The sequence below is a fragment of the Podarcis bocagei genome (assembly GCF_964188305.1).
Source record: "Podarcis bocagei genome assembly, chromosome: 5".
Classification (NCBI taxonomy): domain Eukaryota; kingdom Metazoa; phylum Chordata; class Lepidosauria; order Squamata; family Lacertidae; genus Podarcis; species Podarcis bocagei.
Genome location: NC_138129.1, coordinates 26,857,874 through 26,883,657, shown reverse-complemented (window position 1 = coordinate 26,883,657; position 25,784 = coordinate 26,857,874). Strand labels below are relative to the sequence as shown.

Genomic DNA, 25,784 nt, shown 5'->3' with positions numbered 1-25,784 from the left:
TGAAGGCAGCCCTATTTAGGAAAGCTTTTAATGTTTGACAGACTATTGTATTTTAATATTTTGTTGGAAGCCACCCAGAGTGGCTGGGGAAACCCAGCCAGATGGGCGGGGTATAAATAAATTATTATTATTATTATTATTATTATTATTATTATTATTATTATTATTATTATTATTATTATTAATTTATTTCCAGGGCTTGTCCCACCATACCAGTATGACAGAGAGCTGAAGGAAGAGGCAAGATCACGTCATATATGTGTTTTGTATTACAGCTTACATGTCCAACCTTTTTTCCCCATAAATTTAAAATGATTCATTTTTTAAAAAAGTTGTACATAGGCTTTGACCAGTAGGCTACTTCTTCTGTCAGCCCCCACTTCTTGTACCTTTTCCTGACACTTGAGGATTTCCTACATGTTGTCTGAAGTGCAGCATGGAATGTATTCCTCTCAGGTGCCCAACCTGTGTACTTTGTTGTTGTTTTAAAGAAAGCAACCCTCACACCCGTTCCCTCCTTAGAGATCACACCTTCCTATGCTGCAGCGAAAATGTGTGTTACCACTAGGTAGCTCTGAGAACCACTAGGGGAAACCAAATCCCATATCTTATCACCCTTCCAGGGTATTCATTCCAAATCCAGACTTTGCAAGCATCTGCTGAAAACTCACCCTGGTGATCATTTGTTTATTAATCACAACTGCATAATTACATGCAAAAGGAAACTTTATTATTTGCCATAAGCTGAAAGCACATATGAAGTTCGCAACCCTGAGAGGTTGTGGTCGACTATGCAACATCCTCCCAGACAACTTCAAATGTATGAAAGCTGTTGTGATGTTGCACAATTTTCACAGGAGCAAATCACTTGCAGGCACTGTGACCTGTAAGATGTAAATCCTAGTTGTATATGGAGACGTGAAGGATACGTAAACTTATTCATTGAGAAGGAAGGGAACTTGTCAGTAGGAGAGTACTAGTATGAGGCCTTCCTAATGGGCATCAAAGAACTTTATGGCTCTGCTCCATCTCTAGTCATGCACATCTCATAGCTCTGGATGTGGATTCCTACACAGTCATCATAGTGGGTCTCACATTAAGCATCCACCCCAAGGAATTCATTTGCTTCATTGGGGTGTGTGTCTGAAGAGTGTTATGGTTATGCTCTTCTTGTTTAAGGTTTTCGGTAGATGGAAATGTTGAAGCTGTAAGTGGCTTCCAGTCTTACGAAGAACCGCTCTGCTTAGTGTTTGGCAACAGTTCCATGAAACTTAAAGTTGCTTTTAAACTCCTGACAAGACAAACGTTCCCAAGAGTTATTCTTGCAATGCAGCTTCTAGTCATCTTTTGCTTCTCTCCCCCTTTCTCAGGGTTTTTCAGATTTGCACCTAACATTTCCAAAATCCTGGTCTTGGGTAAAACAACAGATAAAGTCCATAACAGTATCCTTACTTTAGAGCAGTGTTGCTTCATAATGGAGAGTTAAGAAAATCAGTCCATTATGTTACATAGCTGTGGGATTTTCTTGATGGTTTTCCTACAGAGTATTAACAAGATATGCTTTTGGTGCATCTGGAAAGTATAGATCTCTTTTCATTCATTTGAGTTTATTTGCATAAAGGTGGCTTGCACAGGTTGAGTCTTGGGTTACAACCCTTAAATTCTTCTCTAGAGCAATCCAGTGAATGTTAATTGAGGCTATTCTGGAAGAAGTAGGTATGAGGATTACAGTCTTGATTTCTACACACATTTTTTTGTGCTCACCTGAAGATTATACTGTCCTTCAAGGCCTACACTCAAGGGCAATATACAAAATCTTGCTACTGGAGAATTGCACTCCTTCAAGATAGTGACAGAGTTAGATGTTAACACATCTCACATCTAAAAATTCAACTTTTCCAGGTTTTGACTGGAAAGGAAGGAAGGAAGCTGATTACAGAGTAAGTCCTGTAAATGTTATCCAGGGAAGATAAGCTACTGCACATTCAGGAAATAACAGTTTGATCAGCCCTTTGCAATAACTTGACTCTGTGGATCTCCATAAATGATGTACAAACAAAGAATGAGATTGTTTATGTGGTGGGGCCACGGGGCGTGGGCGGTCTTGGCAGAGGAAATACACCTGTATATTACATTAGCAGCATTGTGTACAAAAATGTCATTTTGGCACACAGAATCTAATATAACTTTTAAAATAAGGATGATTTGATATTTTATGGAATCAACTTCATATTGCTGTAATGTATGTATGAAAAGATGGTGGTTCCTTAACTGTTGAAACAAGTATATAAAATCTAAAACTGTCTGCGAGTATGATGACAAAACAGTATATGTGTGACAGTATTAGTTTCTGACTTTGGTGTCTTAACAGAACAATTTTTAATTTAAAAACTATTAAATTACTTTTAAGAACAAGATAGAAGTTGAGTGTTGAGTCCTTGTGCCGAGTTAAAACACTATATAAGAAAGACTTGCCCTCTCAGACTGGATTTTCATTATGCTGAAAGATGCCTACATATATACAGCTGTTCCTGAAGGTTGGGGAGCATCTGGCAACAGGTGTAGGCCAAAACTGGTCCAGGGCCAAAAGATGCTTTACTAGACAGCAGTCACTTGCAGTGCAGGGGTTTCTCATGATGGACAACTGCACGTCACAGCTCTTGACAGTGGGTTACATCAGGTAGTGATTATTGCCATTGGAACAAGTATATCCCTGCTCTCCTCTGTGAAATTTTGGAGCTTGTGGTTTAAGGCCAAGCTGGACATGGGATTAAGTGCATCTTTGCATTTAACATGCATGTTATTTTAAAATGTAAATTGATAGTTAACAGGTATGCAGGGGGCAAGGAGGAAGACTTTAACCCTCTTGCTCTTCTGCCAAGATCCTAATTAAAATTGGGACCTGCTCCAGTCTGACTTGCCCCCACCCCAAGCCAATGGACACACAGTTTGCGCTGTGGGGAGGAAGCAGTATTAGAAACAAATAAAATGCAGAGTGCTGCTCTGCATGACAAGGAACAGCTAGTGCGTACTAATGTTGGAATGGTGCTTGTGCTGAATATTGGATATCCACAGGGGACAGGGCGAATATGTGTGGAAGCGGGGAGGACAGTAATGCAGGTGGCCAATGCCCATCCTGGCTTCAAAACAGTCAGGAAGTGGTCCTCTGATAGCATAGAGGCTTGTGGAAGGAGGAGCAGGGCAGAGTTCTCCTGTGAACTATTTGCAAGGCTGGTTTCTGCAACGGAGCAATCCAAATGAGTGAGCTAATTCCACGAGCGAAGCTGACGCACCCTGCAAAAGAATGTTCGCAGCATCCATTGCAAAATGCACTTCCTATTATTCACTGCCATCTGAACTTTCCCATCCGAATCACAAAACCTGTGTTCACGGCTTGCTGCATAACAGCCCCATCTCTGAGAAGGATCGCTCAGATTTGCTCATGCTAGCAAAGAGGTGCAGCCTAGTTCTGCAAAAAGACCATGTCTGACCAGGGACCCTAGGTGAGCAAAAGCATGTTATACTACATAACTGGATGGGGAACTGCACATAGAAATAATGCTGGTTGTGTGTGGTTCCTCGTTTTCCAGTGGCTGAGGCTGCATGCGTTGAGAACCTTCAGAAAGCTGCAGTTACACCTACATGTGTTCATGAAAGAAACTGCCCTACCAGTCACAGCACAAAGCATGCTTTGGCGCTAGCCACATCAATGCGCAGAGAATGAAAGCACATGCCCCACTTCTACTGCAGAAGCTAAGGAGGTTTGTTGATAGACCACCCGGGAACCATTTGGAAGCTGCTGTGAGCTCCTTGGTGATGGGACAGGGTATAACAAGAATGTTGTTGTTTAGTCGTGTCCGACTCTTCGTGACCCCATGGACCAGAGCACGCCAGGGACTCCTGTCTTCTACTGCCTCCCACAGTACATGGTCAAACTCATGTAGGTAGCTTCGAGAACACTGTCCAACCATGCCTCTCTTCCCATTGGAGCTGCCCCAATCCCATTCCTACTTGCGTGCAAGCAGGAGGGGGTGAGGATCCCTCAGCTAGGAAGGGAGGCTTCCTGATGACTAACTGAGAGATCCCTTGCCCCCTCCTGCTTGCATGCAAGCTCTGATAGGCAGTGTGAAGCCTCCCTTCACAGCTGAGAGATCCCCGCCCCACTCCTGCTTTCATGCAAGTAGGAGTTGGGAGGCTGCTCCGATAGGCAGCATGAAGCCTCCCTTCACAGCTTAGTTGCCGGGGTCAGGGAAGGTGGAGGCAGCCCAGAAGCTGCATCTTAGTCTCTGCACCACTATCATATGGGGACTTCCCAGCAGCTCCTGAAGCCAGCCAGAGCCAACTGCTCCAGGCTGCTGAGACTGCCGCTGCTGCATTTCCCAGGGACATTAGGTGAAATCTGGGGACATTCCGAGGATGGAATTTGTCCAGGGACTGTCCCCGGGAAACGGGGACATCTGTTAACCCTAAACTATACAGCATTTGCTTTTGTGTGACTTTGGTTGTCATTTACCTGGTGGTAAATTTGGTGTATTGCATTTATTTGAAGCAACTGAATATCATGCTGAAGCATATCCAACACCTTGGCAGATCTGCTTGCCTTCACTTCCTGCCCTGCTGGTATGTGAACAGCAGTGTTAAACCTATTGCTGGGGGGCAGTGTGCTGTCATGCATAGTTCACATACAAGTCACTGAGGCACATGTTCCCGCTTCCCCTGCGTAGCAGCTTTTTGCGAACCTGGTCAGGGATGTAGATTAGCATTTAATCTGGCTTCTACTCCTATTTAAATAGCCGTGCTTGGATTGAGATCCAAGCAATCTTAAAGACTGCTGCATGGTTTACTTATTAAACACCCTACAATGAAATATTATACTGGAAGAGAATGTAATTGGGGAGGTCCATAGCTCAGGGGTCAAGGTTTGCACGCAAGGGTCTCTAGGTAGGACTGGCCTGAAAGCGTCCCAACCATTTAGTGTCAACAATACTGAAGTAGGTGGACCAGTGGTGTGGCTTGAAGCAGCTTCCTATGTAATTTTTTTTTTTAAAGTCATTTTTGTCTTCCTTGTGTTGGACAGATCCATTTTGGGGGAAATGCACCTGAAGAACAAAGTTACATGGAGATGACAAGAGATGATATTCTAGAGTGGGGTTGGATATTTTAGTGTCCCCGTCCCCCCAAGTAATTGCTGGACTAAAGCTGCCATCATTCCTGACCATTGGCTATGTTGGCTGATGGGAGGTTGGAGTTCAGCTACATCTCAAGACCAGCTCATTGGTTATCTATGGGGTACATCTAAGAATTCTTAAATGGCTCAAAGGTGAACTCTTTAAAAAATATGTAGCTGGTCATCACCCATTAGTGAAAGTAGGCAATATAATGCCTTATTTCATTTTTAAAAAGAAACGCAGAGGGGAGCTGGGAAATAAGCCTTGGCTATGTTGGTGAAAAGCGTAATATAGAGAAACAAGTCTGGCTGAGCAAGAACCAGTTTCTCCTCTGAAAAGGGAAGTCCTTTTAAACTTCTTTCAGAGTGTCATTCAAACACATGGAAAGGGCTTTGTGGTAAATATTAGATATCAGGACTTTTCCCACAACAGAGGGAAGTAAGCAACATGGGCCTCAAGGCTCCCTGTTTGGATGGGTGCTGTTTATCTTGCTCATAAAATTATTTGCAGTCAGGGATGACAGAATATGACCATGTTTTCAGGCAACACTAGATGATTCAGGATGGTGAAAAGCAAGGTAAAATGCAAGTGCTCCAAAGGCAATCTTGCCACACTGGGGAAATGAGAAATGAAGTGGCACATGTGGTATAATATAAGTACCGTATTTTTCGCTCCATAAGACGCACCAGACCACAAGACGCACCTAGTTTTTGGAGGTGGAAAACAAGAAAAAAAATATTCTGAATCCCAGAAGCCAGAACAGCAAGAGGGATCGCTGAGCAGTGAAAGCAGCAATCCCTCTTGCTGTTCCGGCTTCTGGGATAGCTGCGCAGCCTGCATTCACTCCATAACACACACACACATTTCCCCTTACTTTTTAGGAGGGAAAAAGTGAGTGTTATAGAGCAAAAAATATGGTAACTGCAAAACAGCCTTTGTTCCTGGTGCCCTCCAGATGTTTTGGACCAAAACTCCCATCAGCCCCAGCGAGGATGGACTAAGACTTGGGTTCAAACCCTTTGGCTGATCACCATTCCTAGGTCCAACCTACCTCACAGGGTTGTTGTGAAGATAAAATAGAATGGGGGGGGAGAGAGCCTTGAACTCCTTACAGGAAAGGTGGGGTACAACTGTATAGATAAATATGAGAGGTACACAAGAATTTGGGCCTCTTACAGCCCACAAGCTCTCTAATTCCTATCCAACTGTACCACCCATGCTCTGTCCAAGGCCACCCCAGTCCTAAAACAAGATCTTCCACATCTGTGATCTCTCCTTCCAGATCAATCATGTAGCAAGGCATTATGCATGCTAATCAGTGTGCGCTACAAGCAAAGGCCAGAAAAAAAACAAGTTGTGCCATGCCAAAGATGCCCACAGAACAGCTGTGGATGACTGTAGCAAGCATACCATGGAGAGCAAAGAAAGCATTCTTTCATCGCCCGCTATTTTTCTTCGTGCTCTCTGAGCATTCCTGTACACACACATGCTGAAACGCATAACCTTCCATGGCTTTGGGAAAGACAGGAAAAACTCAGACCCTTAGCCCTTCTCTTGATTAGAATTTGCTTTCTGCCTAGTGCATAAGTACTCAGAAGTGGTTTGTGCAAGTGTGCATCCATCCTGTGCTTCCAGATTGCCATCAGTAGGCTGGAGCTGAAGAGGCTGCTTCGTTTGCCAGCAATCACTGCTCTGTGGGATGGCTAAAAATAACCGGATGGGCCTGTGTATGCAATGCAGACTCTATGGTTGCAGGGCAAAGGTCTCAGGGTCCTGCAAAGGGCAGTGATACTGTCAGATCACGCTCGCCCAAGCTGTCAAAGACAGCCCCTAATGGTATTGGAAGTGCTTCACCACCAGCTTCTTTTCTGTCCACCATGGACAGCTTTTTTAGATCTCCACAAACACAAGATAATCCCCAAGCGTCCTGCTGGAGCCGCCCCGAGACCTCCGGGTATAGGGTGGTATTTCAAGAAACAATAAAAAATAATGTGTATAGCAATGAAAACTGACCCACCCACCCATCATCAGCATCCTGGTACACAAGGAGAAGCTCAAGCCAATTCCTAGTTCCTTCTCAGGGGTTCCTACCATATTCATTCACAGAGGCAGTTTTTAAAGAGATTTATTCCATCAATGAATAAATGAATGTAACTGGGGTTTGAATGGTGGACCACCATAAAGCAGAGGCCCAGAGCACCAGTAATTGTAGCCTGTCAGCTGCTATAGATTGATGCCCCATCCAGAAGTCAACTTGTGTGCAACATACATCCATGTGATGTGCCGGTCCCTATCAGCCAGACTGGAAACTAGAACAGACAATATACTTCAGAAATACAGTAAAAAGAAAAAAATGACAATCTTGCATGCAAAAAGAATTAAGGCAGAGCAAAGTTGTAGAGCATTTGCTTTGCCAAGGTAGAAATCCTACACATACTTACCAGGCGGTAAACCACACCGAAGGCAGGGGGGCTTACTTGTGAGTAAACATATACAGGATTGCGCTGTAATATGTTTGTCTCCAAGTTGTCCAAAACCTCTTTCAGTGCGAATTTGCCAGAGTCCTGACCGTACTTACCTGGGAGTAAACCCCATAGAATTAAACAAGGCTTAGGTCAGCGTAAACATCGACTGCAACTCGGCTGGCGGTCTACTTGCTTTGCCGATAGAGAATAGCGCTAAAGCAAGGACGCAGCCTCAAAGGTTGAGATTATTATTATTATCAGCTTCCATCTCCGGCGGGATCCAGGTGACGCCGCACTTTGCCTTATACCTACCTGATCGCAGCGCAGGAGCGGTTACCCGTCTGAGCTCAGTTCCCACCGCGCCCAAGCTCCGGGCGAAATGAATGGATACAGGTTGCGCCTAAGAACTTACGGGAGGCAGAAACTGCTACAGCCGCCGAAATCCTCCCCCTCTTCGCCATGCGATTGGCGAAAGGTCTTCAAACGCAGCCAACCAGAGACTCGCTTTCGCACCTGCAGCCAATAGCAGAGGCGCGGGGACGAATTTAGTTTCAAACTCCCTATAAAAGGCGTCGTCGTGTTTGGTATCCTCTTAGTCCCCCGGGAGCGCGCCGTGTTTTTTTTTTTAAAGAGGCACCGGCTGCCCGCATGGCGAACCAGTCGCAGTGCCTGGACGATGCGCCCTTTCGGGGCTTCCGCACCCTGTGGGACCCCAGCCCGCCGCAGGTCTACAGCGAGGCGCAGCGCCTAGCGCTGGAGGAGCTCATAGCCGCTGGCCGGCCGGCCTTCCACGCCTTCCTGCGCCGGGAGAAGCTGCGCGCGTTCCTCTCCGAGCCCGAGATCCGAGCGGTGCTGCGCGCCGCCGTGCCTCCGCCGGGCGCGGACGAGAGTTCGGATCAGTCCCCCAACTCCTCTCTGGATTGCTCGTCTCTCACTTACTTCCCGGTGCAGTCCGACGTGGAGCCGCCTGTGCTGGAGCTGGGCTGGCCGGCCTTCGTCGGCGGCTCTTTCCGGGGGCTCACCCGGGTAGAGGCGCACTTCCAGCCCAGCTTTGGCGAGACCATTTACCCCTGCAAGGAGGTGGTGCGCAAGCAGATCCGGTCGGCCAGGGAGGTGAGTCAGAGCCGTCCAGGAGAAGCAGCGGCAGCTCCGTTTCGGGGATTGACTGGATTAGCCGCGGCTGCATGGGAATCCAGTTTTTGATCTGATTCCTATTGCCCCCGATCCTATTCCCTCGGAGATTCTCCAACATTTCCCAGCGGTTCCTTAGACCATGTCAGGGCGCCGGAATGTGGATATGAAGCCTTCGCGCGGTATCTGGAAGCTTTAATCAGCCTTTCATCCAAGGAGCTCGGGCCTGACAAACCTGAGTTTCTTCCTCCCCATTCGGTTCTCACAAAAGCCTTTTGAAGTAGGTTAGACTGAGACACAAGGCCTGCCTGAGTGGGGATTTGAACTTGGATCTCCCGAGCGATAGAGCAGCGCTTTTAACCATTATACCACAGTGAGGCTCTCTATAACAGGGGACCCTTGCTTATAGTCCAACCAGTGGGTTTCTCCCATTCAGGCTAGGGGCTGCCACATAAATGTCTCCCCGTGGAACTGTTTGTTCCCCACAGTGGCATCTATTTTGAGTTTTTAACGTTTTGTTACATTGGATTGCATATATGCTGCCCTGAACTCCATTTGGAAGGGAGGGTGGGGCAAAATGTAGCTAAGAAAAGTATTTTTTATATAGGCACCACACCTCTTTTATTGAGCAAAGTAAGTTTGTTTGATTTCTGTTTGGTTGCTTGATCTTTTGGGCTGAGGGGGTCTGTGATAACACAAAGACCCCTGCCCCAATGGATGGACCAAATACCCTAGAATGGTGGTTCTCAGTCTTCATTTGCTCTTGTCTATATATATGTGTTGTGTAGCCTGCATCAGAAATGGTCAGCAGCCTAGTTTGAATAGAACAGGCGTCTTGGAATGGTCCTTTTATGCAGCATGGGCAGAGGTAGTAGCTGAAAGGATTATATGTCACCTTTTTAATTGAGACTGCCATAGATGAATGAGTACCATGGAACTGCTGCATAACTGACAGTTGAAGGCACCCGTGCTGGCCGTTGGAACAGGTTGACTCTGATGCACTTGGATTTTTTTTCACACTTTGTTCTAGTTTTAGTAATGCACATTAAAAAAAAATTACCAGCATGAGATGCACCACCAGATAAAAGCTATGACAGAATGATGTTGCACGACCTTAATACCACCTCAGACTAGGTGTAACCATTATGCAGTGTTCTCTTTCATTCCTCATCCATGTGAATTTCAGAACTGTAGCTGAATTTAGGAGGAATAAGTTAGAAATCCAACAAAATTATTTGTAAAATACATGCTTTGGGACATATGTGATCAAGTCAATCATTATATGTCTCACATCCATTTTGTGAAATGGAATGAGGTGGAGTATTTGGCCAATACCAATTAGTGTACTGTGCTAGATGGAAGGCAAAGATGGAAGAGAGAAGTTATTTTGAATTGATGTATGATGTCCAGTCTTCCTTGGAGTTTTTCTGTCCATGCATGCACAGCACTTCAGATGCATTGATATTTATTACCTTGACTACAACCCAGTAAGCTAGTCCGGTTATGAGTTGAGGTTGCTTGCCTTAAGGTGAGAGCTTATGCTTGAGCCGAGGCTTTAAGCTGGAAATTGGGAAGGCCAGCTTCAACTCCTTTATAACAGAGGTGTGGAACCTCTGACCTGCAGGCCATTCTTGGGGCACAATGCCATCAGCTGAAATCACTAGGTGATGGGTGCAACTCAGTCCTGCTGGGATCTGCTTTGCTACCACATTTCCTATGGGGACCATGTTGTTGATGCAGACTCCTGCAACCAGCAGAATTCAACCCTCCACTCACCAGCTGATTCAGTCCTGCTCAGTTTGCTCTGCACACTTATTCCCCTCTTGAGAACAAACACAGGCAGCCAAAGCACAGTGTGGGGCTATTTGAAAGCCCTTTTGCAAAGAACCCTGTGCTGTTCTCTAAACTTTTTTTTAGAAAAAGGTTTGAAGAGCAGTGTGGAGTTTGTTTGCAAAGGGGCTTTCAAGCAGCCCTACCTTGTGCTTTAAAGCCCTTACCGTTGGAACTACAAAGCTCAGCATCACATGATTGACAGTAGTTGGCTCTGCCCACCAGTTGAATTTGGCCCTACAGGGTGAGGAAACAAGGATCTTGCCTGCTGGTTTCCCATCCCTCCCTCTTGTGATTCCCAGCAACTGGTATTACTACCTCCAACAGTGGAAATAAGAGCATAGACATTTGGTTAGTTGTCATTGAGATTCTTATCATCCATAATAATAATTTCTCTGATCTTTTTACAGTCATCCAAGCTGGTGGCCATCAGTGCATCTTGTGGGAGCAAACTACATAGTTTGACTATGGAAGAAGTGCTTTATTTTTTCTGTTCTGAATCATCCAATATTCAGCTTCATTTAATGTCCTTGAGATCTAGTACTATGAGAAAGCGAGAAAACTGTCTCTCTATCAATTCTCTCCACCTTGTGCATAATTATATACACTTCTATCAGGTCCCCTCTTGACTTTAAACTAAAAAATCTGTTGCTGTAATCTTTCCTGAAGAGAGGAGTTGCTCCAACTCCTCATAGCAACTACTCTGGCTTCCCCCCCTTCATCTTTCCATGATTTCCCTTTCAGCAACAATACATCACAATAGCTTTGCGATTTGAATGGGAGTCTTTTGTTGTTGTTTAGTCGTTTAGTTGTGTCCGACTCTTCGTGACCCCATGGACCAGAGCACGCCAGGCTCTCCTGTCTTCCACTGCCTCCCGCAGTTTGGTCAAACTCATGTTGGTAACTTCGAGAACACTGTCCAACCATCTCGTCCTTTGTCGTCCCCTTCTCCTTGTGCCCTCAACCTTTCCCAACAGCAGGGAGTCTTTTAACCTATATTAACACAGGGTTCTGGATCAAGACTCTTTGCAAATAAGCGACACCTGGCAATGTTGTCCTGCATCATATAGCAAGGCTATATTTGACATGGGAGAGGTCTAGTGATCTAATTTTGAAGTACTGGGTGGCAATCCGAGCTAAGAATACTGAAGCAGAGGTACCTGTAGTATTGTGTAGAGCCAATAATTAGCAGTGAATTTTCTCGTGTTGGGTATGTTCCAATGATTTATGACTGCAGTGTGATGCAAACCAGCGAGCTGTTAGGTGGATGATTGCTTCTTTTCCTGCGCACTGCTGACATACCTACTCTGAGAAAGAGCCGTATAGTAGGTGAGCAGAAATGGGGAAAGAGAGGTGGGACAAGCAGATGTTTTGAATATGTACTTACACTCTTAGAGACTGACAAAGTCTGTATAAAAGGAGGATAAGCAAAAGTGAAGGGGTCTGAAGTCACTATGGAAGATGCCATCACTAGCTCCATCTTTGTACATGACCATTTTTTATAAAGGGTAGTTATAGTGTAATTCAAATGCCATGGATATTTGCATGATTATAATTGTGGCAATTTGTAGCGGCAATAACTCAAAACATTCTTGTAAGCAGATTGGCTAGATTTTCATTCCCCATGACACATTATGTCATCTTCCTTATTGATTCCACCTGGTGGCATGTGCCATGGAAACCTGCCTGGCCACACTGCGTTTCCATCTAGCTACCATTGCTCAGTCTTGGGGCACTGCTAGACTGTCAGTATTTTGCAGGTGAGATTCAGTCGCATACTGGCCAGCTCCAGTTGAGCAATTAAAGTTGGGGGGTTTTTTTGAGCTCTTGTGCAAAGAAGCGACTTTCCACCCTACAAAAAAGGCACTGGGAAGTGTGGAATAACATTTGCTTGACCCAGCACGGGACGACCTCCCTGCAAAGAAATAGGAAAGAATGTTCAGTAAATAACAGATGTACAGTAGTCTAACCTCCCTGTTAGGGGTGGGCAATGTTAAGTTTTCAACATTGCGATAGATCGCCAGCAAAACATTGTGGTTTGGCAATAAACTGCTATGTTGAAACAAGCTACATTGGCCCCAGCTGGCGAGGCGTTGGGAGAAATTGCCTCAGCTCTCACGGTGGGAGCCGAGGTGCTGCTCAGCTGTGGGGAGGAAAGACTCCTGCAACCAACTGAGCGAGCCCTGATTCCCCGCTTCTTAGCTGAGAGATGTCGGAACCATGGGATGGAAAGCCAGCTGGCTTGGCCCAGCCGGAGCGGCTCCCTTCTCACCCTTGCCGCTGCGGAGATCCATCAGTCATCCTCCTCCGACGTATGTCTGCAACTCAAGCTGCTGTGCATGCAAGAGCACACATTACTCAGCAGAGTAAACACACAACAGATCAGGCTTGAGGCATGGATACTATACTAAACTACGCATTTATTATACATAAATCAGGACAAAGAAAAACATGGATTCTCTCCTTGTCATTCTTCTCAGAGAGAGAGAACAAAAGCAATACAGAGTGGATGTTCCGCTCATGGGACTCCAGCAATCTGTGCTGGAATGTAAACAGACATGTGACATGTAACAATCCCACATATCTGCAGCAAGGGTGGAATGGAATTCCCAACATCAGATCCCTGACCCTGCTCTTGCTTGCACAAAAGTCTGAGCGGGATGGCTGCTCAGCTGGGGAGTGCAAGCCCCTCCTCTCCAGCTGGGAGAGCCAGGACTTCAGCTCCTGTTTGCATGGAGCTGGATTGGGGCTGCTCAGCTGGGGATGTGTAGGCTCCATCACACTTTTTCATTGAGGGGTTCGGGGCTGCACTCGCCTCAAGGGAGAAGTTCAAAGGAGCCTCCTGCACCACCTGAAGGCAGCCAGGTGGAAACGGGGGACAGGGAAGGTGGAGGCAGCCTGGCAGCTGCATCTGAGACCCCTGCACTGCCTCTGAGGCATCTGGTGGGCTGTCTCTGCCTTACCAGGCGGTGCTCTGGCCTGGCTATCAGTTGTCTGCCAGTTAAGTTTGCTAACTTGTGTAGTGTGTTCTTCCCATCGCTGTGGCCTTCTGCAGCACTGATAGCGGCTCCACCTAGAAATGGGTGGATTGAAATTGGTACATACCAGGATGTGCACACTTCACTAGTATTTCCAGCTGCTGGGCTCTGTGACATCATTGCCTTAAAACTGACGGCCTGCCACTTTGAGAGGTACGCTAGCATTAGGCTCTAGTTGCTTTGCTAATTCTGTTCAGAATGAATCATTCAGAGAGGGTGACTGCTAAATTGCTTCTCACCAGGGTGTTCAGCTGAGATTGTTCCTTGTATAAGAAGCCTGAATAGGTGCTTGATGACATTTATAAGTTGTCCAATACTAGGTTTAGAAGAAATTTTCTCGCTCAAGTCCAGCCATTGAAGATATCTTTGGCATTGTAAGATAAGGCTTCTAAGCTTCTCTTGAAACTTCTTTGGCTGTGATAGGTGTGATTCTACATCAATTACAGGTGACTTCTAAGAGGTTTCTGCTTTTTGTGTGCAATTAAATATCCATAATACACAACTTGGTTTGTGGAAATGTATCCATTGTAACTGATAGTTATAGTATCTTGTGCAAGGCTATTTGGCCCTTAGGGGTTCTGAGAAAAAATTGGTTTAACCTCTGCTCTGCTAGCCTCTTAAATATGGTGGACTACACAGAATATGACCCAGGTTTCTAGAATCTCTGCCCATAAAGAGGGTGCTGTGGCAATGACAACTTGTGAAGGCACGTGACATGGTTTAGCCATGAGAGAAGCAACACCCACTAATTTGCCATGTAATGCACACTGTACTTTGGGAACTTTGTCCTAAATTGATCAGAAGTAGCACCCCGTTGTTTAAAAGTAGAAATAGTCTCTGTACTGCTTGATCGTTTGATCTCCTGTGTTCCTCTTGGTAAAGTCACGAAGTAGCATCACTTCTCCCTCTCTTGTAACTAGAACAGGCCTTCCCAGTCTTGGGTCTCCAGCTGTTTTCTTTAGACTACAATTCTCATCATCCCTGCCCACTGATCCTGCTAACTAGGGATGATGGGAGTTGTAATCCAAAACCAGCTGGAGACCTAAGTTTGGGAAACCCTGCTGTAGAACATTTCGGAACCTACGACCCTCCAGATGTGGCCGACCTATAAATCCCATCAGCCCTAACAAGCGTGACCAACGACAACTTTTGGAGGGCCAGAGGTTCCTCACACCTGCTCTAGAACTTGGGCTCATCCAAAGAAACTGAATGGCAAGGAATTGGGAATTGACCAAAGGAAGTACAACTAGTGCATAGTTTAACTACAGAATTCGCTACCACAAGATGGTGATGGCTGCCAACTTGGGTGTCTTTAAAGAGTGACTTGACTAGTCAATGCAGGATAAGGCTGTTGATCACAATAGTGATATGCTGCCTCTGCAATTGGAGGCAGCGTGCCCCTGAATTCCAGCCGCTAGAGAACAATGGTGACAGGGTGGTTCTTGCACTTGTCTCCTGCTTGTGGACTTCCTGTAGGTGTTTCGCTTGTCACTGTGGGAAACAGGGTACTGGGCTAGAGAGGTCTCTGGTAAGAACAAGTGGGGTTGTTCTGTTAATTTCGCTGCTTGCGGTTGCATGGCTTGGAGGGTGGCCAGAGAATCAGGTGTTTAACACGTTTTCCCTGGAAAACCTCTGCTTTGTTCAAAACCCGATATACCTACAGCTAGGCAGAATGGCACCCCCATGCATGTACAAGAAGGTGGTATCAGCAGACTTTTGGGAATATTGGCAGAATCACGAAAACCTTAAGGAGACCCCCCACCCACCCAATAAGGACTAAACATGCTTAGCGGTCTTGCAGTGCTAAGTGATTTTTTTTTTGGGGGGGGGAGGGGTTGGAGGTGGGGTGGAGAACCTGGCCCTGTCTAACTGGAATTCTGAATAGCAGCATTCCATGCTGCAACTTTTAGTTGCATTCCACACTTGTGCACTGTTAAATATAAAATATGTGGCTGCAGCTATCATACACTGAAGAGGCACAGTATAAACTGCTCTAGGGTTTTTTAATTCTTTTAAAATGTAAAATAAATGTCTAGTTCAGATGCTGGCTCCATGCCTGTTCTGCAGTGCCTCCAGGTGACCTTTTTAATCCAGCTGTCTTTAAACAGGATCAGATGCTGATCTTGTTTTCCTTTTTTCCTTTGCCATGAGAAGAGTGCAATGATTTTTCAAAAGGGTGATGCACCCTCAGATAAAGAGAAATAAACAAGTGATTAAAGTTCCTGAAATGCCAGGCAAGAAAGAGCTATTAAGTGACACTCTTGTGATGCATACACAGGAGATGGGAGGAAACTATAATTGCCATTTGATTTCTGTGTGTGCTCTCTCAGCCTTTTTGGGGGGATGGGACATGTTGTCTACACAGAGTGGATGTGTGTTGAAGGATGGGATTATGCCTTTGAAATGCAGTAAATAAAGTACTTACCAAAATGCTATATAAATGAGTCAGAGAAATTGATTATCCATGTAATTCATTTATGCTTGATCCCTATGGTTAATACATACAGTGGTACCTCGGGTTAAGACCTTAATTCGTTCTGGAGGTCAGTTCTTAACTTGAAACTGTTCTTAACCCGAAGTACCACTTTAGCTAATGGGGCCTCCCCCTGCCGCCGTGTGATTTCTGCTCTCGTCCTGAAGCAAAGTTCTTAACCCGAAGTACTATTTCTGGGTTAGTGGAGTCTGTAACCTGAAGCATCTGTAACCCAAGGTACCACTGTAATTGGCTTTGGGGTATTGCCAGCTCAAAGATCACAAGACTAAATCCCTTTTTAAGAATGTGGATCTGGCAATGACTGTTAGGTAAATAGAACCTCCATATTTGCAGGCAATATTAGTACATCCATGTTCTAATACCAAGTGAAGTCATCTTCTGCTTGTTCTTACATACCCCAAAACCATACCATGCATGAGAGAGAGGTAGCAGTAGACTCTGCGTAGCTAGGAAAGCATGCATAACTAGAAAAAAAGATCTGCAGGGAAAAATCTCTAAGAGGAGGAACCCCAAATCCAGTCCTACATTATTAGTGCAGAGTGACTGAAACCTTTGAGTGGAGGGAGATCAGAATGGATTAGCTGGAAGAGGAAGACAGAGAAACAGATATGTTAGGAGAACTGCAAGTTGAATGGATGATGTGCACAGCCATTGACCATTGTGCACATTCACCAGGCATCATGGAGAATGTGCACATCATCCATCCATGAAGAAGGAGGTATGCACATTCTCTGGCCATGATGCACAATTGCCAAACAGGCCTTGAAGAATGATGCCTATCTCAACGGCATTTTGTACATACTCCAGGCAATATACACATTATCTGATCAGTATGCATAGCCTCCCAGAAACGTGTATTCCCCCCTTGCGGTTCAGACATGTGCAATCTGCATCCCTGTGAGCTGCTTCTAGCACATTGCCTAATGTTATGTGGCCCACAACATTTTCCCCTATTGATCAGCAGAGCAATGGGAAGAAGGGACGGGGCTCCAGAAAAAAAAGGTATCTTAGTCAGCTGAGCAGCACAATGGGTATCACTGGATGAGGAAATATTTAAATCTTCCCCCCTTCTCTCACCATCCTAATGGAAATTCCACACACACTCTTTCTGCTATTAAGCTTAGAAAAAGCGCAATAGCAGCATGAGGCTTATCATAATTGAAATTACAGGGTTGGGAAGAGTTAACCAGCCGAGGAAGAGAAAACAGGAGAAAGAGCCCTGAGACTGAGGAGAGAGTGTTCGTGAAGGTCATATTTTTTTCTGGACCTCCACTGCTTCTTCCCATTGTTCAGATGATCAGTGAAGCTCCATCCCAAATTTGGCCTGGCACGTGTCTCAATGACACCAGGTGATTGACAGGTGAGTTGCCCCACCTGCTTGCCAAAATTGGCCTGTAGGGTGAGGACAGAGGATGATCTGGTCCACTGGGCCCAAACGATTCTCCACCCCTGCTGTAGAATGTTGGTATTTGATGCTTTGATTAGAACCTGACATGTAGTGGAGTGAAACTTGAGGTATTGAGAGTAGATCGAGCCACCTGTTTTGTGTATCTTATTAACCACCCCATTAACACGTGTCCTCATGGTGGGTCTTACAAAAATTCAAAGAAAGTAAAAAAATAGAATTATCTTGTTCAAAGTACTAAAGCATGGTTCTAAAAGGCATGAGAAATGAAAAAGTTATTCCCCTCGTTCTAAAAATATCTTATGTACAGTAAGTACCACGTGAGCCTCTTGGGGGAGAGCATTCCATAATAGGGGTGCCACCACCAAAAAGGCATCTCTTTAGGCAGGGGCACCTCAAGAAGAGCTTTTGACAAAGACCTTATGGTCCAGGCAGATGTAAGTGGGAGGAGGTGAACTTTCAAGTAGCTTGGTCACAAGTGTTTCAGATAGTAGGTGGGAGATAGCATTCCTGAATGTTTCCGGCACTTAAAACTAAACACGAATGAATCAATTTATTTCAGTCACTGACTAGAGTGGAAAACTAAACATTTCCCTGAAAGTAGAACACTTGCAGAACAGAAGATCCCTTCCCCTTTCAGCAGGGAGTTCTGTTTTTATTGTGGGATATTTTTTTTAAAAAAAGGTTCTTCTGCTTGCAGTCTGCTTGTCTACCACCTCTGGACTTCATTCTGCTGTCTGTGCAGATCAGACATTTTTCTTTCTAGTACCTAACAGTGGAAAGTGGGCAGCCTTTTTCCTTTTAGAGCTCTGAATCCGGAATAACTCATTCCCATAAACGGACACTTGGTATCCTTTCCTCAAGAAATGGGACAGCTTGTGGGTTCCCCCCCATAGTCCTGAAGTTGAGTTTTGTCGAAAATGACATGGCGAGGAGCAGTTTGAGGAGGATGAAACTGTGTAGTTTCGGTGACTGGAGGAGGGTGTGAGGTCTTTGCTGATCAAGAACACATTACAGGTCAGGCAACTAGTATGGCGGAAACTATATATAAGCTTCTGTTTGATGACATTAATTGAAAGGAGTGAGGTGTGTGGAATAGAGGACCATGCAATCTTAACTCATGTAGAGAGGCTTTTATCTTGAGGTCATTCACGGTCCAACCAGAGGGAAGGGTTTAAAGTAATCAAATGAAATATAATTAAAGAGTGAGGGAGATGACACTAATTAAATAAAAACAGCTTTATATTGCTTGGTGACAGGTGAGTCAACATTTGCGCTTTTGATTTAGCCTTGGGACTTCCATTCAGTGACTGCGCTGTCAGAAACACCCCAAAGCCACAAATTTCCTCCTGTCTTGGCAATGGACTTAGCTGCCACTAGTTCTTGAGTCAATGTGAACAGGAGATGGCTGTACAGTATGTACATTCCTGAGTAAGGCAAGAAGACAAGACTCCTGTGTCTTTTAATAGCTGCATAGATCTTGCCGCCCAAATAAGGTTTTCTGGTGTTGGCCATTTAAGGAAATGGAGGCAATAGTCAGACAGAATATTGTGCCATCCTTGCAACTGCAATTGTTGAACCTGTGGTCAGATGGCAACAAAGTTTTGAAAAATAAAGAATTAATCAGTCTTTTGCTGACAGCTGCAAGGCTCTGGAAAGATTTGTGTGAGGCTAACACAGAATATCAACATCATGTGGTCTGAGAAATAGCACTCCTAGGAAATACAAAATCAGAGTCACAAGAGGTCACAGTAAAAGAAATGTTAGTTGCAGTGTGGTTTGGTTCCATAGATTATACCAACAAGACGGAACATGGGCAAGCGCCACCAGTAGCATTCAAGAGGATTTGGTTATGATACTAGGTTTTCTCATATGTTGTAATAGCTTTCTTTAGGAAGAGACACATCCTTTCTCAACTCTGCAAGCACATAGGTTATTAAATGCTTTGTCCCTTGACTTTTTTTTACTTGGTAACATCTTAAAGGTGTGGCATTGTATTAAGTTTCCCCTCACTGATAGTTTTGTTATAACCTGCATATTTTGTTTTTATATTGGGTTCATTTGTTTAGTTATTTTCTTTGTGTTGTGACTTGTACATGTTTTGGTATGTATGAGTTTAAACTTACGTGAAAATAAAAAAGTCAACTAACCAAAAATATGGCACATAAGTCTTGTTTCATGCCCAAAGGCTAACACTGAAAAACTGTCCTCTGATCATTCACCTGTGTTTGACCCTGAAGAGGCAGAACATCTAGAATTCATTAACTAATTTTGTCTATTTTTGTCTAGTAACCCAAAGTGTAAGGTCTTGTCTCACTGGCAAATTTGTCATATGGTTCCATAGATAAAGAAGCTTAATGAAGATGATCTTATTACAGTTTTTAGACTGAATGTGTGATTACTCAAAATCACACATGATTGTTTTCTAACAGCCAGTCATATTTCAAAGCTAAACCCACACATTCATAGGAATCCTAGTTATCTCCATGTGTCATCAAATACTGTTTCTTTGTGAAAAAACAAGCAATGTGAAAAAAAATATATACATTAGTTTGTGAGATGTATACGTATTTCAGAATTCATATCCATTATCCTTGAGCCATTTGGTGCCAGTGTTCAAAAATTGCCAGGTGTCAGGCACATTTTGCTCCTGGGTTATTAGGCACTTGTAAACAATGAAGATGCTGGGTGACAGGGCATTCTTTGTGGTGGCCCCTAAGCTACTCCCTCCCTACAGAGGTATGTCTGGCACCATCACTGTAGAGCTTCTGGTGAATGCTGAATATGCACCTCTTACCCTGGCTTTTGACACAGGTGTACATTTTTTACTTTCCTTATTTCTGTGACTGTAAATTGTTTTAAACTGTGCTTAACATTGTGCTTTGATGTTGTAACCCAGGCATAGGCAAACTTGGCCCTCCAGATGTTTTTTGGGACTACAACTCCCATCATCCCTGACCACCGGTCCTGTTAGCTAGGGATGTTGGGAGTTGTAGTCCCGAGTTTGCCTATGCCTGTTGTAACCCACCCTGAGACTTTGGGGTGAAGGGCAGGTTAATACAAAATAATGACAATAATTATTTTGGTAGGGCTAGCATTGCAGGCTACAATTTAATAGGTTTCAATTAGAACTTTGAAAGTGTTGCCTCTTTGTCCTTGCAACACCCCTATAGGCAAGTCCTGATTTCTGTTTTACAAGTGGGCTCTCCAGTTCAAGAGGAAGAATGTTATTTTTCTTCCTTCCTAACGCAGTGCTTGAAAAATCTCTGGCACACTTCACTGTTTCCTCCCAGCACCTGACAATACCTGAGATTCCTATGCAATGCTAACACAAGGTTTTGCCTCTTTTTGGCCCTTCCTCAACGCTTATGAAGCGTTTAGAGAGGAAAAAAAACATGGCAGAAGTCACGTGTACCTTGTAGACTTGGCTTTGCTATCTGAAACGCCAAATCCTTTTAATAAGCTGTGTTGGTCTTCCTAACAAACACCTGCAGCAAGCCAGTACATGGCCCAGCCTCTGCCTGGGAGGAAGGGAGGGGAGGAAAATGTTGACTGATAGTTGACTCTGCCACAGTTTCTCTTCAGGCCATGGCATGAGATTAACAGCAGAACACCTTGATTCAGGGGAAACCACAGAAATGCAGGCTCCTCAGTAGACGTGATGGTGGTGCTGGTGGTAGAGGGATCGTTGTATACCCCCTGGGTTATGAGAACACATACCTATGCCAGGAGTGGTGCCCCTCCAGATGTTGCTTATTTCATCCCCCCCATTTGTTATAGTATTTCCATGCAGATTTTCACTCACACAAGTCACAAAGCAGCTTAAGTATCTCTAAAACCCTGATTCCGCCCCACCCCGCCGTGACATATACGGTAATTCTTATTATTCAAAAAGTGAACTCCTATTCACGTGGAGGAAGCCTAAAAGGCCATTTACTGCTAATAACTCATTCTCAAATTGCCCGTGATGCACAAAATAACATTAATGAACCAAAAACCAACTAAGCATGGTTGAATTTGCAGAAACACTCCCCCCACCCCCATGACTCATAGTCTTCCACTCAGTTGATCAAAAGACACATGAACATAAGGCCCGTGGCAGCAACTCCATTCTGAAGGCTCCTAAGGCTGGATGGTGGGGGAAGGCAGGTGGGAAAAAAAACCATTGCATGATGAGACAAGGTCTCATTTCCCTATAGCTCCTATGATGTCTGACATTGGCTAGAGCCAATGGGAGTTGGAATAGGAAAACACTGGGGGTGGGGTCACAGGTTTCCCACCCTTGTTCTAACGCTATGCAAGAAAATTTAAATGTAACAAGTTGCTAGGTCTGTCTGGCATCCACTGGGGTGCCCTCCAGATGCTGTTAGACGACAACGCCCATCGACAGACCACACACTAGTTGGGGCTGATGGGAGTTGGGAGTCCAACAACATCCCCTCCCTTGACCAAAAGCGTGTTACAAGATAAGTTTCTGCACATAACTTCTTATAATTCATTTTTTCTTACTTTAAATTCTTCCAGGTTATCGCTATAGTTATGGACTCCTTCACAGACATGGACATCTTCAGTGATCTCCGGGAAGCCTGTAGGAAGAGGCTGGTTCCTGTCTACATCCTCCTGGATCAGGCCTGCCTTTGTCATTTTATGGAGATGTGCAAAAACCTGGATTTTTCTCCTGAACAGGAGCCTGTAAGTTGTGGGGCGCTTCTGATTTTACAGGTGGAAAACAGATTGATCTTGGATTTACCTCAGCCCATTATTCAAGAGAGGGGGAAAGTCTCATGCTCAAAGCTGCTTTTCCCTTTCCTTGTCTAATACATTTGGATGCTAAACCCTTTACCCAGAAGTGAGGTTCCCTTGATACATCCCAGTTAAGAGACCAATCCAAACTGTGGCTGGAGACCTTGTGCCAGCCAGGATGGGAACTATGCATGGGGTGGTGGTAAATCTCAACTAGTTTGCTGCAGCAGCTCTATCAGGCCCATCACTGGGATGCAGTTCTGGCTTGAAGAGAGCTTGGCATTTTGGCCTAAACTGTGTGCCATTTTTTAACAGCTGATGAGAGTCCGAACTATTACTGGAAACACTTATTATGCAAGATCAGGAGCCAAGATAATTGGGAGTGTCCATGAGAAGTTCATGTTGGTTGATGGTGTAAGAGCGACTACAGGCTCTTACAGGTAAGCTACCTGATACCTTTTGTATTTCTTTAACAAACCCGAGAGTCTTCTGTAGAGTGTAGTCTGATGGGAAGTCTGCGATAGCCTCAACAGACAAATACCCATCGCCTGTGCTTGAAGCATCATTTCCCTGGTACAAACATGCCCCCTTGACTAGCAGACCCTTTAAGAAACTGACAAAGGCTTTATCTCATTTGAAGCGGGGCAGAAGGAAGGGCCAGGGGGAGATTGATTAGTCTTCTTGAGCTGCTTTTAGTTCCTTTCACTCCTGATTTGTATTTATATGCAGACACGGCAGTATAGAATGTAGTGTATGTATATTCATTATGCAGAAGTGACATATGGCCTTTCAGACTGTCCAAGCAGCAGCTGTTGAATTTCTGCTAGACAAGCTGTAAAAAGGCACTGAAGTTCTACTGAGGGGATGGGGGTTGTGGAGAAAAAGAAGTAGTAGCAAATGTGTATTTAAATGGGAATGAATTCTTGTTCTGTCTCACAAGGGGGAGCAGTTCAGTCTTACCTACTTCATACCAACAAGAAGAGGCCATGAAAAAATGTTTTAAATAATATTTTCAGTGCTTTTTTCCTGGGGGGATGCAGGGGTATGCATAAACCTAAACATTTTGTGAATCTAGGTCTGGCCTAGTTGAGTATTTCTATATGAGTAGGAAAATGAGAGTACTGCTGAACATTTTTTTATGAAAAAAGCACTGAATGTTTTTATTGGGATTTTATCAGAGAAAACCCAGAAACATGTAAATGCTACAGAATGTAAGTAAATAAAAAGGTTGAAACAAACAAACATAGAACATGTGTCCCATGTTGAAAGAACAAGCCCTCCCACAGGCAAAAACACATGTACATTGCAAAAGGCTGGACTCAGAAGTAATCGCTAAGTAGGGACTGAGTACCAGAACAGATACCACAACCAGACTGATGCTGTGAGAGAATGTGAGGAGTAGGTGGTCTAGTTTCCCCTGGAGTTAATGAAGAAAAGGTAACCAGTCATCATAGAACTTCACATTGGATTCCAACTCCCCAGCCAGTTTGCATTGCTATGTCCATTTGTCAGCCATAAAACATTTTTTTTTAAAGGAATGGTTATGCATAGCATAATACTCTTCTTCTCTTCCTCCTCCCCCAACCCCTGGTAGCTTCACGTGGACTGATGGGAAACTAAACAGCAGCAATGTATTGCTACTCTCTGGCCAAGTGGTTGAACACTTTGATCTGGAGTTCCGCATCTTGTACGCACGATCAAAACCTCTTGACCCGAAGCAGCCATCCAGCTACAGGAACAGCGATGCCTCTGAGCACATGAGCAGTAAAGCAACACCGTGCAAAGACTTCACTGTGCACAACCTCCTGAGAGCGGAGTTCGCCAGGCTCTCAAGCAGCCCAAAGAAGCTTGAGAGAGAACTGGAGCTGGCGAGAGAACTCCAAAGTGGAAGGGTGACCGCGAAGCGCCCTCACCTGAGTGGCGATGAGGAGTGGCACAATGGCCCAGAGGTCCTAGCAAACCCTAAGGGGACAAGTAGCCAGTCAACTCAGACCGAGCCATTGGAAGAGAAGCCCGCCACCACCCTCTTTAACTGCGCCACACAAACCAGCATTTCAGTGGCAACAGCCACCACCCAGACCACTACTCGATCCAGGATGGTGGGCACTCAGACGACCGTTTTGTACAAGACCACCACAACGCAGACTGAGCAGAGGGAGGCTGCAGAAGTGGTCCAGAATCAAAGGGTGCCTGATCAAAGGCTGCCCGAACAGAGAGTGGTCTTCAAAGAAGCATCTCCTGATCAGAGGGTGCCATCTAAAGAAGTATCTCCCATTACTAGGAAGGCCACTTCAACTTCATCCAGCGCTCGGTCGCTTTCTTCACTTTCTTCCCAGTGCTCACGGGCAAGCTCTACGGGCTCGCTGACATCCCTGAGGTCCATAGACTATGCCGCCAACCACAGGGCCGACTATTTCCGCAAGCTGAACAAGGAGAGAGAATTCCACTACTCCGTCATCCGGTCCAAGCTGAATCACATGGTTTCCATGCTGTCTAGGAGGGGCAACGTGGCAGAAAACTACATAGGCTGCCGCCCAATGAGGTGCAACTTAAAGCCTAGGCAGCGGATCAGCACGAGCCTCATAAACCTCAGAGACTTTGCACTGTACTCATCAAATGACTGCTTCTGAGAAATGGGATCGTGAGAGCTGGCACACATAATTGCTGTACGGCACATACTGCTGGGTTGGTTGTTTTTGTTTTAACTTGGCTGCCCAGCCATCTTTGTGATACTGCAAGCCTTTCTTAGGCTTTGCCGTACCATGGAGAAAAATGGTTTGGAATGCCAAGTCAATATACACATTATACCTAGCAGCATGATGGTAGCTATCACGTGGAAACTACTTCACGTTGCTCTTTGTGGCTTACTTGTAAGTGCTCCTGCCTTCACACTTGATCAATTCTGTACTGCCCTTAGAAATGTTGCTTTCTACTGCTTTTTTTTGGTCTAAGAAATCATGGGGTAACTTGGTTTTATCAAGGGACAAAAATATTAGCTGTTTTGATTGTTTAAAAAAACACAGTAGTGCCTTTTTTTTTGGTCCCAATATAGGAGCATGTAAAAATATTTTAAGTGTATGACCCTGTAGTTGATGGCCTGATAACCGATGGCTAACAAAAGACAATGTTCAGTGACTCATAACTTTTCCAACAACTGTGGCCATATCTTAGGGCAAATTTCCCAGTTGTTGTTCGTTATTTTCATTGTCTTCTACTTTTCTGTATATAACTCTTATTTGACTCTGAAAAATAAAGCATTTCCAAAAAACAAAACACATCTTTCCCAAGTTAGAGGATTTTTTAAAGGTAATATAGTGTCAAACCAGACATCAGTTTATATTCTACTTGAACGCAAGTGTGCTTAAGGATTGCAACTTTGACTTCAAAATGTCTTCACGTTTCATTTTTCCCCTAACAGCCATTTGAGGTGGGTCAGTTCAGGACCAAGTGACTTGAACAACTTAAATGCAGATCCAAGCTTATTATTCAGTCCACAAGGGTAATTAATTC

General features: G+C 44.7%; 1 protein-coding gene and 2 long non-coding RNA genes across 4 annotated transcripts; 2 read left to right on the top strand and 1 right to left on the bottom strand.

The window, feature by feature from the left end:
* The first annotated feature begins 4,432 nt into the window (after nucleotides 1-4,432).
* LOC308588425 lies at nucleotides 4,433-7,505 on the top strand. Its single transcript, XR_014008747.1, has 2 exons — nucleotides 4,433-5,813; nucleotides 6,075-7,505. It is a non-coding gene; the product is annotated as an uncharacterized lncRNA (long non-coding RNA).
* On the bottom strand, nucleotides 7,279-8,122 carry LOC308588456. Of its 2 annotated transcripts, none has more exons than XR_014008784.1 (2): nucleotides 8,046-8,122; nucleotides 7,279-7,477 (listed from the first exon to the last, which is right to left on the bottom strand). It is a non-coding gene; the product is annotated as an uncharacterized lncRNA (long non-coding RNA). The 2 variants fall into 2 exon arrangements; XR_014008785.1 differs by lacking the exon at nucleotides 8,046-8,122 and adding an exon at nucleotides 7,946-8,033.
* A 144-nt stretch (nucleotides 8,123-8,266) lies between these two features.
* FAM83D (family with sequence similarity 83 member D) lies at nucleotides 8,267-25,547 on the top strand. Its single transcript, XM_081196257.1, has 4 exons — nucleotides 8,267-8,746; nucleotides 22,056-22,223; nucleotides 22,590-22,714; nucleotides 23,869-25,547. Exons 1-4 carry the CDS (start codon nucleotides 8,282-8,284, stop codon nucleotides 24,902-24,904), a joined length of 1,794 nt encoding a protein of 597 aa, XP_081052383.1. The 5' UTR covers nucleotides 8,267-8,281; the 3' UTR covers nucleotides 24,905-25,547.
* Nucleotides 25,548-25,784: the final 237 nt, after the last annotated feature.